Source organism: Arvicola amphibius, chromosome 8, assembly GCF_903992535.2.
Source record: "Arvicola amphibius chromosome 8, mArvAmp1.2, whole genome shotgun sequence".
In the NCBI taxonomy this organism is placed as follows: domain Eukaryota; kingdom Metazoa; phylum Chordata; class Mammalia; order Rodentia; family Cricetidae; genus Arvicola; species Arvicola amphibius.
Window position 1 is genome coordinate 52,129,448 of NC_052054.1, and position 15,547 is coordinate 52,144,994.

The 15,547-nt window shown below is 46.3% G+C and overlaps 1 protein-coding gene across 1 annotated transcript in view; it reads left to right on the plus strand.

Moving 5' to 3' along the window:
• The window catches only part of Slc22a16 (solute carrier family 22 member 16), a 49,189-nt gene extending 38,045 nt beyond the window's left edge, over window positions 1-11,144 (plus strand). The window contains exons 7-10 of the mRNA XM_038340843.2: window positions 173-263; window positions 8,875-9,087; window positions 10,079-10,190; window positions 10,927-11,144. Coding sequence (XP_038196771.2) covers window positions 173-263; window positions 8,875-9,087; window positions 10,079-10,190; window positions 10,927-11,144 — 634 coding nt within the window. The remainder of the gene's footprint in view (window positions 1-172; window positions 264-8,874; window positions 9,088-10,078; window positions 10,191-10,926) is intronic.
• The last annotated feature ends 4,403 nt before the right edge of the window (window positions 11,145-15,547 follow it).

The following is a 15,547-nucleotide window of genomic DNA, read 5'->3' on the forward strand; positions in this document are numbered from 1 at the left end:
GAAGTCATAGCTGACTTGGGAAACATCTGACTTATTTCTGAATTTTATTGTTTTTCCTCATTGTGGGGGAGTGAGAAGGGGGTGGCAGGTGGTGAATCTGTCATCCTCAGCACCCTTTTGCTTTGCTTGTCCACTGTTGCTACCAGTGTCTTAATTCTTCTGGTGTTTTCAGGTGTTTGGCTGTGGGGAGCAGCAGCACGGTGGCACGAATAGCAAGCATCATCATCCCTTTCATCAACCAATACTGGATCGTCCTACCACAGGTCCTTATCACCGTCTAGACACTGGGATAATCGAGAGGCAGGGCAGCCAATAGACACTGGGATAGCAGAGAGGTAGGGCAGCCAACAGACACTGGATAACAGAGAGACAGGGCAGCCAATAGACTCTGGGATAGCAGAGAGGCAGGGCAGCCAATAGACACTGGGATAGCAGAGAGACAAGGCAGCCAATTCTGCCATTTATGGTTTTGTTCTTGGAGCCCAATATAACCATTATATAATGGAGTTTTGTTGAAACAGGAGAGCTCATTCGTGGGTAAGTAGGGAAGTGGGGATGGCTGACTGTCTTCAGTCCCTCTGAGTTATTATTCATCCCACTCTGCCCCTAGCCTGGAGTCACCAGCACTTCGGAGGGAGGAGCTCTGCTTTGTGTCAGCTCTCAGGCTTCTCCCCACCTAGCTCAAGCCTTGCCTCTGCACTCCCACAGTGGGTCTCTTGCTCTGGAAAAATCTTAGAGGCTGCCTCCTCCCTCAGAGAGTCTGTGGTGCCTTGGGAGGCTGTTCATGGACGAGGCTACCCTCATGAGTTCTTGTGGCCCTGGCAGTGTGAGCTGTTGGCTTGGGTTTGGAGAGGGAGAACAGCTATGTTCAGAGCCACACAGAGGAACAGAGAGGATCATACACTGGTGCCCCTGGCCCTTCCAATCAGGAGGAATATGGAGCTGGGGAGGACGAGAGCAGGTATGGTGGTGCACGGCACTGCATTACAGGGACTTGGGACCCTCAGCATAACGGTCTCTTTCCCCCAGATACTCTTTGCAGTTTCCCGTCTACACACCACCACCTTTTAAAGCACCGCTTCTTTTTCTGCCTGCTCCTTTCTCCAGGATTGCAACGAGCCTCTGATACATTCTACTAAGTTCTCTCCTCTCTTCCAAGCTGCAGACGCATGTTGCTGCTAGCCTTGTGACTATTCTGTCTGGATATCATTGGAGCTGATCAGCAATTTAAAGTCCATCCTCCTGTCTTACACTTTTAGTAAAGGGTAGTGAGTGACCTCAAGCACACTTGGACATGGCCTTTTAGTTATCCCATTGTGTGTGTGTGTGTGTGTGTGTGACGAGCACACATGCAGGTGCATGTGAACTTTGTGCGTGTGTGTGTATGTGTGGTGTACATGCATATGTGTGCAGAGGCCAGAGGTCACCCTCACGTGTTCCTCGGGAGTCACTCATCTTTGAGGCAGTATCACCCAATTACCCGGGCATTACCAAGTAGTTTAGGTTGGATGGGCAGCAGCTCCCATGGATCTGTTCAACTCTGCCTCCCCAGTGCTGGGAAGACAAACACGCCCTAATACTTCTAGCCTTTCCATGTGGGTTCTCAGGAGCAAATTGAAGTCTGTGTGTGTGCAGAGAACATTTTGTTGACTGTGCTTTCTCTTCAGCTCCATACTAATGTACTTTTGTAAGAAACATTAGTGTGACCTCAGAAGACAACGGTGTGGAGTCCCACTTGTATCGTCTTGTACGCACAAGTGGAATGTGGATTTTTCTCTGGGAATCAATGGCCTTTTGGAGTGTCACCCACCTCCTGGGAGCAAATGCTCAGTCCAGTCTGCTTCTGGTACTGGAGCCCAGCCTCTTTCACCAGACGACTCTGAGGTTGAGAAATAGCTTTGGTCAGTGTGGCTTGCCTTTCTTCTACTCTGGATACATGGGCAGTGGCTCTTGGTTGGGGACTATCCTGTACTTAAATATTAAAGGAAAGTGGTGGGCACAGAAAACATGATAAGGGAGGTGAGTTACCTATAAGCTCCAGATTGTGCAGAGTGAGAAGCATTTGCTAGGGTACAAAATAAATCACGAAGACGATCAGATGAGTTAAGTGGAATTGGTCATCCCCGCCAATAATTGCCTCATCTAGTGGTGAAACGATGAGAAGTCCGCCATGTTGGTGAAAATCGATGCCCACAATTACAGTGATACAGGAGACACCACACTAAGTACCGCGCTCCTAGTGATCAAAGTGATTTTGAAGTCATTGATAGCTTGCCAGAACAGACTAGAATAAAGTTACCTATGCAAGTTTCAAGTGCAATAAGACCCGGGAGGACTTGCTTATAGAAAAATAAAGAATATGGCCACCTGGTGTGCAGAGGTGTTCAGGGAGCGTCCACTACCCATGTTAAGGCCTGGGGTTTTGTGAAAGCATCTCCTTTAAGCTAACACTTTGTATCTTAACTTATCTTGAACTGGGTGGTGGGCCCCCAAAGAGTAAAAGATTTAAAAAAATAACCATCTTTATAGGTCCCATAGGCTCTTATATTTGAATGCTTGATCATCAGGGAGTGGTACTATTTGAAGGATTAGGGGTGTGGCCTTGTTAGAGAAAGCATGTCCCTGGGGCTGGGTTTTGAGGTTTCAGAAGCTCAAGCCAAGCTCCATGTCTCACTCTTCCTGTTGCTTCACATAAAGATCTGGGTGTAGAACTTCCTGCTTTATAGCCCTATGTCTGCCTGTGATGTAGAACTCTTCCTGCTTCTACAGCCCTATGTCTGCCTGTGTGCCACCTGCTCCCCACCATGATGATAATGGACTAAGTCTCCAAAACTGTAAGAAGCCCATATCAAACACTTTTTCTTATAGGGGTTGCCATTGTGATAGTGTCTCTTCATAGCAATGGAACAGTGACTAAGACAGAAGTGGGTACCAGGGAGTTTGGGTATTGTTGTGACAGGCCTGATCATGATGCTTTTTGGCAGAATGTGGACTTTGGATTAGGAATGCAGTTGGACACTTTAAGTAGGGCTTAATGGGCCATACTAATAGGAGTGTGGAAGACAATGTTGCTGAGAGCAATGTGTAGTTGGTTTTTTTTTATTCTTTTCTCTTTGCTCTTTTGGGGGCCCATCACCAAGCTCCAAATAATCACTTGGAAGCTTATTCTTTTTCATGAATGCCTGGCCATAGCTTGGCTTATTTCTAGCCAGTTTTGCTTAAATTATCCTGTCTATCTTTTGCCTCTGGGCTTTTATTTTTCTCTAGTCTATATACCTTTATTTACTTTTTACTCTGTAGCCTACTGTATAACTGGGTGACTGGCCCCTTGATGTCCTCCTATTTATTCTCTCTGCCTGCCATCTCTGCCTATCCTTTCTTCCTGCTGAGCTATTGGCTGTTCAGCTCTTTATTAGACCCATCAGGTGTTTTAGACAGGCAAAGCAACACAGCTTCATAGAAAAAAAATGTAAAAGTAAGCAACACAACTCTGCATCATTAAATATTCCACAGCAAAAACAAATGCAACACATCTTAAAATAGTATTCCACAACAGCAATGCATATTATAATGGCCCAGCTCAAGAGGTTTCAGATGGGAAGAAAATTAGCGAGTGGTTTCTCTTCTTGTGATATTTTGGTGAAGAATGTGGCTGCCTGAGGATAAATGGGAGAATTTGGATTAATGGTGTTGGCAGAGGAGATTTCAAGACAGCCTCGTATTGACTGTGTCTCATGGTTGTTAGTGACCATTCTTAAGTAGATCTATAAAGAAAAGGAGCAAACTGAGCAAGGGAAAATACAAAATGTACAGTTTGAGGAGAAAAGGAGCACCAGGAAGGGTAATGGAGCTAAAGTCCAGTACTCAAAGAGATAAAAAATTTAAAGAAAAGCCCAACGCTAAATGGAATAAAGGGAGTGGTGACTTTAGAGCAAGACCCCACCCAGCTAAGCTTCCAACTTGTGAAAAGGAATTAAATGAAAGTTTAAAAAGTGAAGGAAATTGTCTAAAATAGAAACTGATGAAAATGTATTTGAATGAGGTGAAGCTGTGAAGGTGAATCCTTGATTGTGTTGGAAATGCCAGAGCCATAGAATACCTTCCAAGGAAAGCTGCTAACAGGGAATAGAACCAGCCCAAGAGGAAGGTGCATTACAGTGAGCAAAGTTAGAAGGGGGTGAAGTTCCAAAGAACTTTTTTACATCAGACATGGAGATGCAGAATGTGGCGTTTGCCCAGCTGGTTTCCAGTCTTGCTCTGGTCCAGTATTTCCTCACTATGATCCCTCTCCTCCGTTTTAGAATGATAATGTATATCCTGTGCCATTAAATGTTAAAAGTATGTGATCTTCTTGGTTTTGATGTGTGTGAGGTTACAGATTGCCACGAGTATCAGAAGAAACTTTGAGTGTTGAGACTGGGATCCACAATGGGAACTTTTACAATTAGACTGAATGAGTTTTTATATTATGGCATGGTTACAAGTAGAGGCAAGATGTCTTGTGCACACAAATTAGCACTGGAGAAGCCGGGAAGGTTAAACACACAGCTCACCTCTTCAGTGGAGTAGGATGGAGCTGATCTTCCTGGAATGCCAGGAATGCTGTGGTTTTACAACCTGCTGATCCTTTGCTGTCTGATGGGACAGGCTCTGCCCATATCTTCCAGAATTTATGGTTTAACTTATCCTAGACCCTTTCCCCTAAATCTTGAGCATTGCTTTCAGACTATAAAACCCATACTTACGAGTGATGTAACCTGTGCTTTACAAAAGCCAAGGTGACCTATATGTTATCTTTGGGCCAGGCCAGTCCTGACTCCCACAGGCATTCTGTTTACTTCGGTTATTATCCCTACACTCTTATCTTGAGCATATGTGCTTTGCTGAGAATGTCAATGTAAACATTTCTTAAGCATTGTTGCACTCATGGGGATGAGTTAATTGTTATCTGAATACTTTTTTTTCCCTCAAAATTGTGGCTGTACTTAAATATGGCTAAAATGATCTGGGCAAGGCTCTAGAGTCTAGATCCAGTGCTGGCTACAATAAAATTGGGCTGAGCCGAGTTTCATTCTTACCTTACTCTGATCCTTTCTCCCTGCCCGCTGTAAAGCCTTTAGGAGAGCTGTCACAGCTACAGGTCTATGGGGGCCAGAAAGTAGGATGGGGAGGGTTGAATAAGAAGAACTCCCTAAGTCTCATCGATTGATTGCTTAGTCATCAGGGAGTGGCAATACTTGAGAAGGTTTAGGAGGTGTGTCCTTGATGGAATAGGTATGGCCTTGCTGGAGGAGGTGTGTCACCAGAAACTGTAAACGAGCCCCAATTAAATGCTTTCTCTTGTAAGAGTTGCCTTGGTAACGAACAGTGTCTCCTTTCGGCAATAGACACTGACTAAGACATGGAGCTGAGACTCCAGCCTACACACTGTGTCTCTGTTACATTAAGTCAACCAAACAAGAGATTGGTGATAAAGGAAATGTGGCTGCAATCAGTTCCCCCTTCCCTTCCTGCCCTGAGGGTCAGTTCCCTTCTCCTAGATAGTGTCTGGCTGCAGGGACTAATCCATGCTTAGGGGAGCCTCTTGCGAATGTGCCTTTGTGGGTACAGTAGATTCTGCCTGCTCTGTGGAATGAGTTTTACAGCACAATTACTTTCCCATTCAGTTTGTTCATTGATGTAAAATTGGTTGGGGAGCCAGTGTTTTCACTAAAACACCAGCTCAGAAGCTTTTATTTTCTCCTTTGAAGGGGATCACTTGTTTTGGTGCTTGTGTTATTGGCCATTACTTAATCAAATAAAGGGTGACCAATGAATTCATTTTTCTGTGCTCATAGGCTCACTTGGCAAGTTGTTGCTGTTGTTGTTTTTAAGGGAGGAAAGAATTACTTCAGCTCACATCTTCAGAGGGTTCAGTCTGTGGTCGTTTGGTCCCATGCACTTTGGTATTATGTGGTGGAGGAGGTGGGCAGGGAGCAGAGAAAGCAGCAATTGTATCTTCAGTGTTGATGTTAAATTAACCACCCTGCTAGGTAAAACAGAGCAAGAACGAAAGAGACAGCCTATATCCCAAGATTTCGAGTCGGTGGAGACTGCAGAAGAGCTAAGATTGCCTGCCAGAGATATAGCTAGAGCATGGGGCATGGGAGTGAGCCGCTAACCCAGGCTAGGTTCAGAGAGGCTTCCTGCAGAAAGGGACGTTGTCTGTATACAGGAACGCACATACACGCGCACACCAGGCACAGGGAACAGAAAAGCAGAAGTTTTGAGGGAAAGGCGCACTGGGCATAGATACTGTGGCTAATAACTTGTACAGAGCCTGGGAAGATATCAAATAGTCCAGAAGAGTACGAAAGTCATATATCCACCATTTCTGGTGGTTCTTGGTGACCTGGTGTGTGTCTGAGGCCAGGAGGAGTCACTGTAAGGGCTGGAAGGATCCCAGGAGAAGAGCCAGTATGGAAGAAAGACCTGTCAATGTGATGTGGGCAGGATGTCTGTCCCAGGAGAGGGGCAGAAGGACAGACAGGAGCAGTGACTGAGCTCCACGGGGCAGGAGGGGAGGGGAGGACCACAGCTAGGACAGAGCGGGACAACAATCTCTCTCTGAATGCCTGGGGAGATCAGTGTGTGGGGGGAAGGGCTGACGAGCTGCAGAGGCCCAGGACCAGGAGAGTTGAGAAGGGGGACTCAGGAGGACCTGGGGACGGGTGGGCAAGGGGAGTCAAACACATGTGCTGCTTGATAGGATGTCACAGCAGAACTGACAGAGCTTGAGAGTGTTTGTCATGAGACAGTAATAACGACAGCTGTGTGTATGGGTTGTTTATGACGAGCCGGGCGTGTTCTCAGCGTTACTTACATCAATATCTTAGCAGTTCTTGTGGGCAGGTGCTACCTTCTCTGTGTGTGTGCTGTGTATGTGTTCCTGGGAGCGCATGCACAGGAGGTTGGATGTGTGGAGGCCAGCGGTTGTCACCAAGTGCCTTCCTCAACTGTTCTCCACCCTCTAAAGACGTTGTTTGTGGTTGTATGATGTATGCAGACGGGCACGTGCACCACAGCCAGTGTGCAGGAGTCAAAGGGCAGCTCTGTAGGGCCAGTTCTCTCCTCCCGCCTTTACGTGGGTTCTGGAAATTGGGTTCAGGTTGTCAGCCTGGTGCGGCAAGCAGCTTTACCTGCGGATCCACTTTGCTGGCCCTCGGCATTGTGTTTTGAGACAGGGTCTCTCTCACTGAACTAGAGATAACTGACTTACCTAGGCTGGGGCAGCAATCCAGGGGTCCAGCTTTCTCCAGTTCCGTAGGGCTGGAATGATGGGCGCCTGCTTTTTCTGTGCACTGAGGATCTGTCCTCCAGTCCTCACGCAGCAGGTACTTCATTGACTGAGCTATTTCATCAGCCCCAGTGGATGCTGTTCTTAGTCCCACCTTACAGACAAGGAAACCGAGGAGCCAGGATATTAAGTCGCTTACACAAGATCCCAGAGGTACCAAGTGACAGGAACCCAAGCAGAGTGGGTAACAGCCACCAGGAAGGAAAAGGTCACATGGAGGTGGGAAGGAGGAAGAACTACTGGAGGGTGACAAAGGTGGCCGAGGGGTAAGTGAGGGACTAAAGAGTCTGACTAGAATGGAGGGATTTGTCCGACCAGGAGGCTGGAGAGGTAGGAGCCTGCTGGGGTAGCGTGAGTTGTTTGGGGCAGCAGGGTGGAGGAAGAATTGGGGACTTGGGGGCTTGTCTACTGTCTGGCCAGGAATTATTGTTACATGGCATGGTGAGGAAGTTTGCCTGGGATCCCGGAATTCTGGAGGTGTAGGCAGGAGGATTGTGGATTTGGGACTAGCCTAGACTGAACAGTGAGATACCATCTCAAAAACATTGAACCTTTCCGGGAAACCGGCTGCACACTTCCCACAGTGCCATGCATGCGGCAATTCATTTTCATTATCTCTGTTTTCTCTCCCCCTAATCTCTGGAGGTTCTAACTCATTGCAAGTTTCATGTATTTATTTGTCCCTCTCCCTCGTCATTTACTGGTGATGGCTAACAAGACTCTATTTTATGCTCACCTTCCATCTTGGTACCCACTACCTGTTTGCTGGTCCCTGGAAGACAAATTCCCAGGAACCCTGACTCAGTGACCTGCACCCAGAGATGTTTGGCCGTGACCATTTACTTGTTATGTTATGGCTGACTGCTTTTTGGCTCTGTAGCCTGCTTATTCAGACATTCAGGTTGCCTGACTACCTAATCTTGGCAGAGTAAAACAGCTTTTGGCTTGCTTGAGTGGATACGCAAGGTGTTTTTGTGTTTGTCACCTTTAAAAACCCTTCTCCCACCCCCCTTCTCTTGGCAATCTTGTTTGGCTCAGAGATTGTTATCCTGCTAGCAGTAATCAATAAATTAATTATAATTGGATTGAGTCTGTGGTCTTTTCCCAGAGGTCAGGAACTCCCAAACCCTGGATGATACGGCAGGGCCGATGAACTCGGGGCTCAGCACTCTGGGGTCTAGAAAAAAATGCAGGGACTTGTTTTTTCCTCCGCCACAGCTCCTAAGGCAGAGCCTGCAAGGGAACTAATGCAAGTGGGAGCTGGTGCTTCTTGGCCAGAAACCCTCCGTGGTTTGTGAATGACTGAACTTAGATTAAGTCTTGATGATGCCAAAATAAACTCCCACCCAAGCACAAGTAACCTAAAGACCTCAGCAAGGGCCCAGAGACACTAACTTAATGTCAGCCCCAGACACTGTTGCCCCCCTGAGAAAAGGGTCCAGTAAGTTCTTATTCTCTGAAGGGTCCATTTCTTTTTTGTGTGTCACTTACTATCGTTGTTATTTATTTATTTATTTATTTAGTAACATTTCTTCTAGATTTTGTTTGGGATCCTGGCAGTACTGAGTGGACTGTTGTCGCTGAACCTCCCGGAAACCCTCAACAAACCCTTGGCATCTACCTGGGAGAAGACTAAACAGCAGGCACCAGAAAACAAGGACGGCTCAGGCAAAGCCCCTCCCACAGCCAAGAAGGGCGGTTCAGGTGAAGCCCCGCCCACAACTGAGAAAACTGAGATGAAAAACACGAAAGTGATTAACCCGGGGAAATCCTGATGGTGATCAATAAGTCTTACATGGCACCCAGCACTTGGGATGTTGACATCGGCGACTTTCTGTTAGAGAGGTCTTGGGTATCTGCATAAAATATGTTGTGAGAAAGTTTGAAACAATTGTTTTGTAAAAGTCAGTGAAATATAAACCGGTAGGAGAATTCTAGTTCTTTGAAGCCGTGGATTGTTGCTTATTTGTTCCTCATTGACTTTTCTTTGTGTTGGTTTCCCTACCCACCCCTTGCCATCACACAGGTTTGAGAGATCATGGAGTAGGCATCTCCATGGGTACTAGTTCTCCCAAACCCAAGGACCACCAGCTAGGAAGGGGGTATGTGTGAATTTTTGTTTCTTCTTCTTGCCCCATCCTGGCCTCTTCTGTCTTCTTTCTTTTCTTTTTGTTTTTTTAAAAACAGAGTATCACACAGCAACCCAACTGGTTCCAAGCTCCCGATTGCCTCAGCCTCTTGAGGCAATCAGCTGGCGTTTTGAGTATGACATGCTACACACCAGGCTTTATGAGTTTTTTTTAAACAAAACCATTTAAATTCTGATATTCTTTCCTTGTTTGTGATTCTCCCTCACAAAAGCCTTGTTAAAGGATGTTTGCTTTCATAATGAAACCGTAAGGAGCCAGAAATACAAAAGGATGACCTGCTTTCCAGCACACTTGAAGGTGCAACGTTTGGGCCAGTTATATCTGCCAGGGACCTAGATTTTTTTGTCCAATATTTTAGTTTTCTTCCCAGAGTTACAAAATTCTCTCTGGAGGTTTACTTGACAGTATGGAGAAATGGTGGTGTGCACACGTACGCATTGTGCAGTCAGCCCAGCATTCAGGGAGATTGACTGTAGGGTCCATTTGGCTCTGTTGCCAATATTAGCTTGGGTGTCTTCCTGTTCTCTTAAGAGATCACATATGGGGACTGGAGAAATGACTCAGGAGTTAAAAGTTCTTAATGCTCTTGCAGAAGACCTGGGTTTGGTTCCCAGCACTCGCAATGTTGCAAACAACCCTCTGGAACTCAGGTTCCACAGGACCCAATACCCTCTTCCCATCTCCATGGGCACTACATGCAAGTGGTGTGTGGACAGATGTGGAGGCCAGACAGCCATACACATGAAATAAAGATCAATAAATCTTAAAAAGATTTCTCATTATAATATAACTTTTAGTTTATTTTTTTTATTTTCATTTACTAAAAATTGTCTCTTCAGCCTCACTTTATTCTAAGATCTGTTACAAACAGCTTAACATCTTGAACATTGCAATTACTAATGCTTTTGTAACCTTATCTGTTAATGCATTTCAGATTTACCGAGCATTTCTCTTGGGCATGGGTGTTTTTCTGATTATGATTTCATCATAAGTTTACTCTTTGTTTCCTTTGGAAGTTTGCTTTTGAGTATCACTTTGTGTTTGAGAACTGATGAAGGACTATGCATGCAGAGCTAAGTCTGAGAAGCAACTATGTGGAATTATAAAGAATTGCTAAGGGAAATAAAGGAGCCATTTGACCTGAATTATTTAACCATTTTATGTTAATCCAGTTCCCGGGATAACTGTTTAGTTCCTCATCTGGACTTTACACTTGTAAAATAAAAGGTAAACAAAACAAAAGGCTCCTTCTCCTGTGAAATAGGCAAGATGAAACAAACGGGACAGGAAGAGAAAAGAACGTCCCAGGGTTTCCACTGCTGTGATAAAAATGCCATGGCCAGAAGTAACCTAGGAAGAAAGGGTTTGTTTCAGCTCACAGTGCCCATCACTGAGGGAAGTCAGGACAGACACTCAAGCAAGGCAGGAACTGGGAGGCAGGAGCTGATGCAGGGACCATGGAGGATGGCGGGAACTGGGAGGCAGGAGCTGATGCAGGGACCATGGAGGATGGCGGGAACTGGGAGGCAGGAGCTGATGCAGGGACCATGGAAGATGGCGGGAACTGGGAGGCAGGAGCTGATCCAGGGACCATGGAAGATGGCGGGAACTGGGAGGCAGGAGCTGATGCATGGACCGGGGAGGATGCTGCTCCCTAAAGGCCTCGTTTTCACTCAGCCTTTTCTGGAAAGACCTCATCTCCAGCTGTAGTTACATTCTGGGGACTTTGGATTCCAACACAGGGATTAGGGACATTTCTTTACATTTTTCTTGCCCGTTGTCTCAGTCGGCCTGGGCTGCAATTCAAAATGTAAACTGGTTGGCTGAACCATCAGTGAGATATTTACCACTGTTCTGAAAGGTATGAAGCCCAAGATGAAGATGCTGACAGAGCATGCATTATGAAGTCTCCTTCCGTATCCTACAGATGAATGACATTTCGCTGTCTACTCTGGAGAATGTGAGAGCCACCACTATCTGTTTTTACAAAGTGCCCATACTCATGACCTCACGAACCCCAGTAACCTCCCATGTTCCCGGTCATGTTGGGAGTTAGGGCTTCGGCAATGCATTATGAGGGACACAGATATTCAGGCCAGGGCATCATCTGTTCTCTGTGCCAACCAGTATCTAGTCCAGATGATGCAAAGCAACCTGGAAACCACTTAAGATCTTTCTAGCAGAGAAGGGCTGAATGCATGAAGCAGTTACAAAGTGTAGAGAGGACAGACAGAATACACGGGAGTAGGAAAAGCTGCCTGGAGACCAAGAAAGCTTCTCACAACTGGGCTGGAGCCCGCTAGCCTGTTCTGCTTTTACTGCCATTGCTGGAAACACACTTCTGTTTCTGACCTGAAACCCAGGGGGCCACACCACCCTGCTGCTAAGAAAGCTGCAATCACGCTTTCAGCTTGAATGAAGTTGAAGTTTTCAGATTAATTTAGGGAAAATGGAATCTTGTTCTGCCTTTAATTCTTCTATTAATGATGTTGTGTTATCTCTGTGTCTTAGGGTTGCTCTTACTCTGATGAGATATCATGACTGAAGGCACGATGGGGAAGAAAGGGTTTATCTGCCTTGTGTTTCTGTATCACTGTTGTCCATCAAAGGAAGTCAGGACAGGGCAAGAACCTGGAAGCAGAAGCTGATGCTGAGGCTGTGGAGGTGCTTCTTACTGGCTTGCTTCCCAGGGATTGCTCAGGTTTCCTTCCTTCCTTCCTTCCTTCCTTCCTTCCTTCCTTCCTTCCTTCTTTCCTTCCTCCCTTCCTTCCTTCTTTCCTTCCATCCATCCTTCCTTTCCTTCCTTCTGTTTTTCTGTCTTGTTTTTTGAGACAAGGTTTCTCTGTCAGAAGAAAAGTCCAAAGACAGCTTTGGAGCCTGTTCTGGAACTTGCTCTGTAGACCAGGCTGGCCTCGAACTCACAGAGATCCACCTGCCTCTGCCTCCCAAGAGCTGGGATTAAAGGCGTGTGCCACTACTGCCCGCCCAGGCCGGTTTCTTATAGAACCTAGGACCACTTGCCCTGACGGTCCTAGTTTAGATGAGGAATAGATGGCACCACCCCCAGTGAGCTGGGCCCTCCCTCATCAATCACTGTGTTAATCACTAATTAATAAAATGCCTTACAGTTTGACCCTACAGAGGCATTTTCTCAATTGCGGTTCCCTCCTTTCAGATGACTCCAGCTTGGGTCACACTGTTGGCATGGGTTATCTTTTAATGCCTCTTATGAAATACAATTTCATTCCAAAAGGTCTTGCATATATTTTGGCTATATATGTTATATGAAATTCATATATGTACATATATATATATATGAATTATATATTATTGTGTGAGAATGTCATACATACTTAGGCTATGTTTTGATCAGATCCACTCATGCCCTCCAACTCTTCCCCTATGCCCTGCCCAGCTTTTCTTCTCGACTTCACTTCTTTTATTAGGCCCACTGAGTTCACATAGTGCTCCTGGTCTGTGGGTATGTACATGGATATAGGACCACCTACTGGAGCATGGGTAACTTGTCAGGGCCCGCATTCCTGAGGAAAATGTGCTCGCCCTCCCACTGCAATGTCAACAGCTCCTCAGCAAGTGGTGGAGCTTCAAAAGCTTCCCTCCCATCCATGCTGGGAGTTTTGGGTCACTGGATCTTGCTCAAATCTGTGTATGCAGTTACAGTCATTTGAGATGGTGTCTGCAAAGGCCCTGTGGCCATGTCCAGAAAACACTGCTTATCAGTGGGCACCCACTACCTCTGGCTCTTACGATCTTTCTTCACTCTCCAGATGAGCCCTAAGCCTTGTGCGTGTGGGGGGGGGGATGTGATATACATGTCCCAGTTAGGGCTGAGCACTCTCTAGCCCCCTTTTCTCCACATGTTCAGCAGTTGTGAATATTTTTATTAATTGCCATACACTGCGAAGAGAAGTATTACTGGTAAGGGCTGAGAGATGTACTAGTCTATGGCTATAAAGATAAGAACACAAGGAACAGTTTAATACCATTTCCATTAGTAGATTAACAGTAGGAGGGTGTCTACTAGCGTCGAGGATCGACACAGCCATGGGTTCTTGGCCCGGTTAACAGTAGCAGGTGTGAGTTCCATCTTGTGTAATGGGATTAAATGTAATCATCGAGTGGTTGGTTGCATTCATAACGTTTGTGCTACTATTGCCAATAGGCGTATCCTTCCAGGCCAGTGTCATTGGAGCTTGCAGGGTTCACAGCTGGGTAGGACTATTGGTTATTTTTCTCCCCCAGTGATGAGCACAGCCCACTCCAGTAGCAAGAAAGCTAGGCAGTGGGGATGAAGCTTCCAAGTTGGTACCAGCTTAATCTCTCAATTTCCTATGACTCAGTTATGTGGTGTCTTTAGCAATAGAGCCTTACTATAAAGCTCTGAAGGATACCGAAGAGCAAGAGGGCTCTGCCCCTTGGCTGGGCAAGACAGTGGAACTGGCCCTGGTGGTGTGAGTGTGAGCCGGACTGAGGGCCTGAGAAAAGAACTGGTCCGCAACTTGTGACAGGCTATCTTGCTGCAGGCTGCAATGGGTGGATTGGTCCAGGCAGTACTGGAGAGCGTGCCCAGGGTGTGTGTGAGAGGGGATGGGGGAAGTAAGGGTAGGGAGCATAGACAATAGGGGAAAGTTGTCATCCAGGTCCAGGACTGGGGCTGTGGATGGCCCACCCCAACATCCATCAAGGCAGACGGATGATGCATCTGTGGGAGCCGTTGGAGCAGGAGAGGGGTGGGAACCTTTAGATTCAGGGCTGTGGAGTCTCCATGACACGGGAGGTCCAGGGAGCCAGGGCTGTGGTGTCTCCATGACACGGGAGGTCCAGGGGCCCAGAGAGCAGGGCTGTGCTGTCTCCATGACACAGGAGGTCCTGGGAACCAGGGCTGTGGGGTCTCCATGACATGGGAGGTCCAAGGGCCCAGACAGCCAGGCGAGAGCTCACTGCTGATGGTGTGGTGGAGGAGAGAGACCTCAAGGCAGACAGATGATGCATGGCAGTCGACTCTTGCAGGTCAAGATGGAAGGACTAAAGAAAGAAGTCACACCACAGCTTCCATGATGAAATTCTTATTTTTTTCTTTCTTCTTTTGCTTTGTTGGTCTGGTAACCCTTAACAGGGACCGGGCTTTTTGTTTACCAGCCTATGGTATCTGAGAGGGGCATTATCTACCCGTTAGGGTGAAACACAGCTGTTTCCCTCTGTTAATGAATTGCATTTATGTATTTCATGAAGCATCTACAGTAGTCAGTTTCCATATGGCTTTTTCCAAGGTCTCTAGTTGTGAGTTTCCTCTCATGGCCCCTCTGTATTCCCTGTCCTCCAGCCTGCCACCTCACTAAACCTCCGTTTCTCCTCTTTCCTTCTTCATGCCATCTGTATTCTGTCCCCCGCCCCTTGAAATGTCCCCAATGGCTCCTAACTTTCTCAACCTCTAAGACTACATCAATGTAGATACATCTAAAGATTAAAAGACAGGATGCACTTCAAGCTGTAGGCACAGATGAGGACTCTATGAATCTGACTCCAGTATCTCAGGGATGAATAGCAACAGTTGGTGAATGGGAGCTTATGAGACCAAAGAGCTTCTGTATAGCAAAGGGCACCACGTTTAAGTGAAGAGGCAGACTGAAGGGTGGGAAAAATGTTTAGCAGCCTTATTTCTGATAGTGTTAGTGACTAGAACATGCAAAAAACTTTAATACCAAAAAGGCAGCCCAATTTTAAAAATGGGGCACGTAACTAAATAGAGAGTCCCAAAAGAAGTACAGTCAGCTCAAAACTATTTTTAAAAATATTCAACATTCATATCCATAAGGGAAGTGAAAAATTAAAACCACTTTGAGATTTCATCTTACCCCAATCAGAATGGCTAAAAATAAAAGAAAAAGAAAAACAAAACAACCCTACCCCCCCTAAACAAAACAAAATAAAACACGAATAGCAAATGTTAGCACAGATATGGGGAAAGGGAGACACAGTTTCCACCACTGGTGGGAGTGCAAACTGGTGGCTGCTCTGGAAATCAGCATGGTGGGGGGTC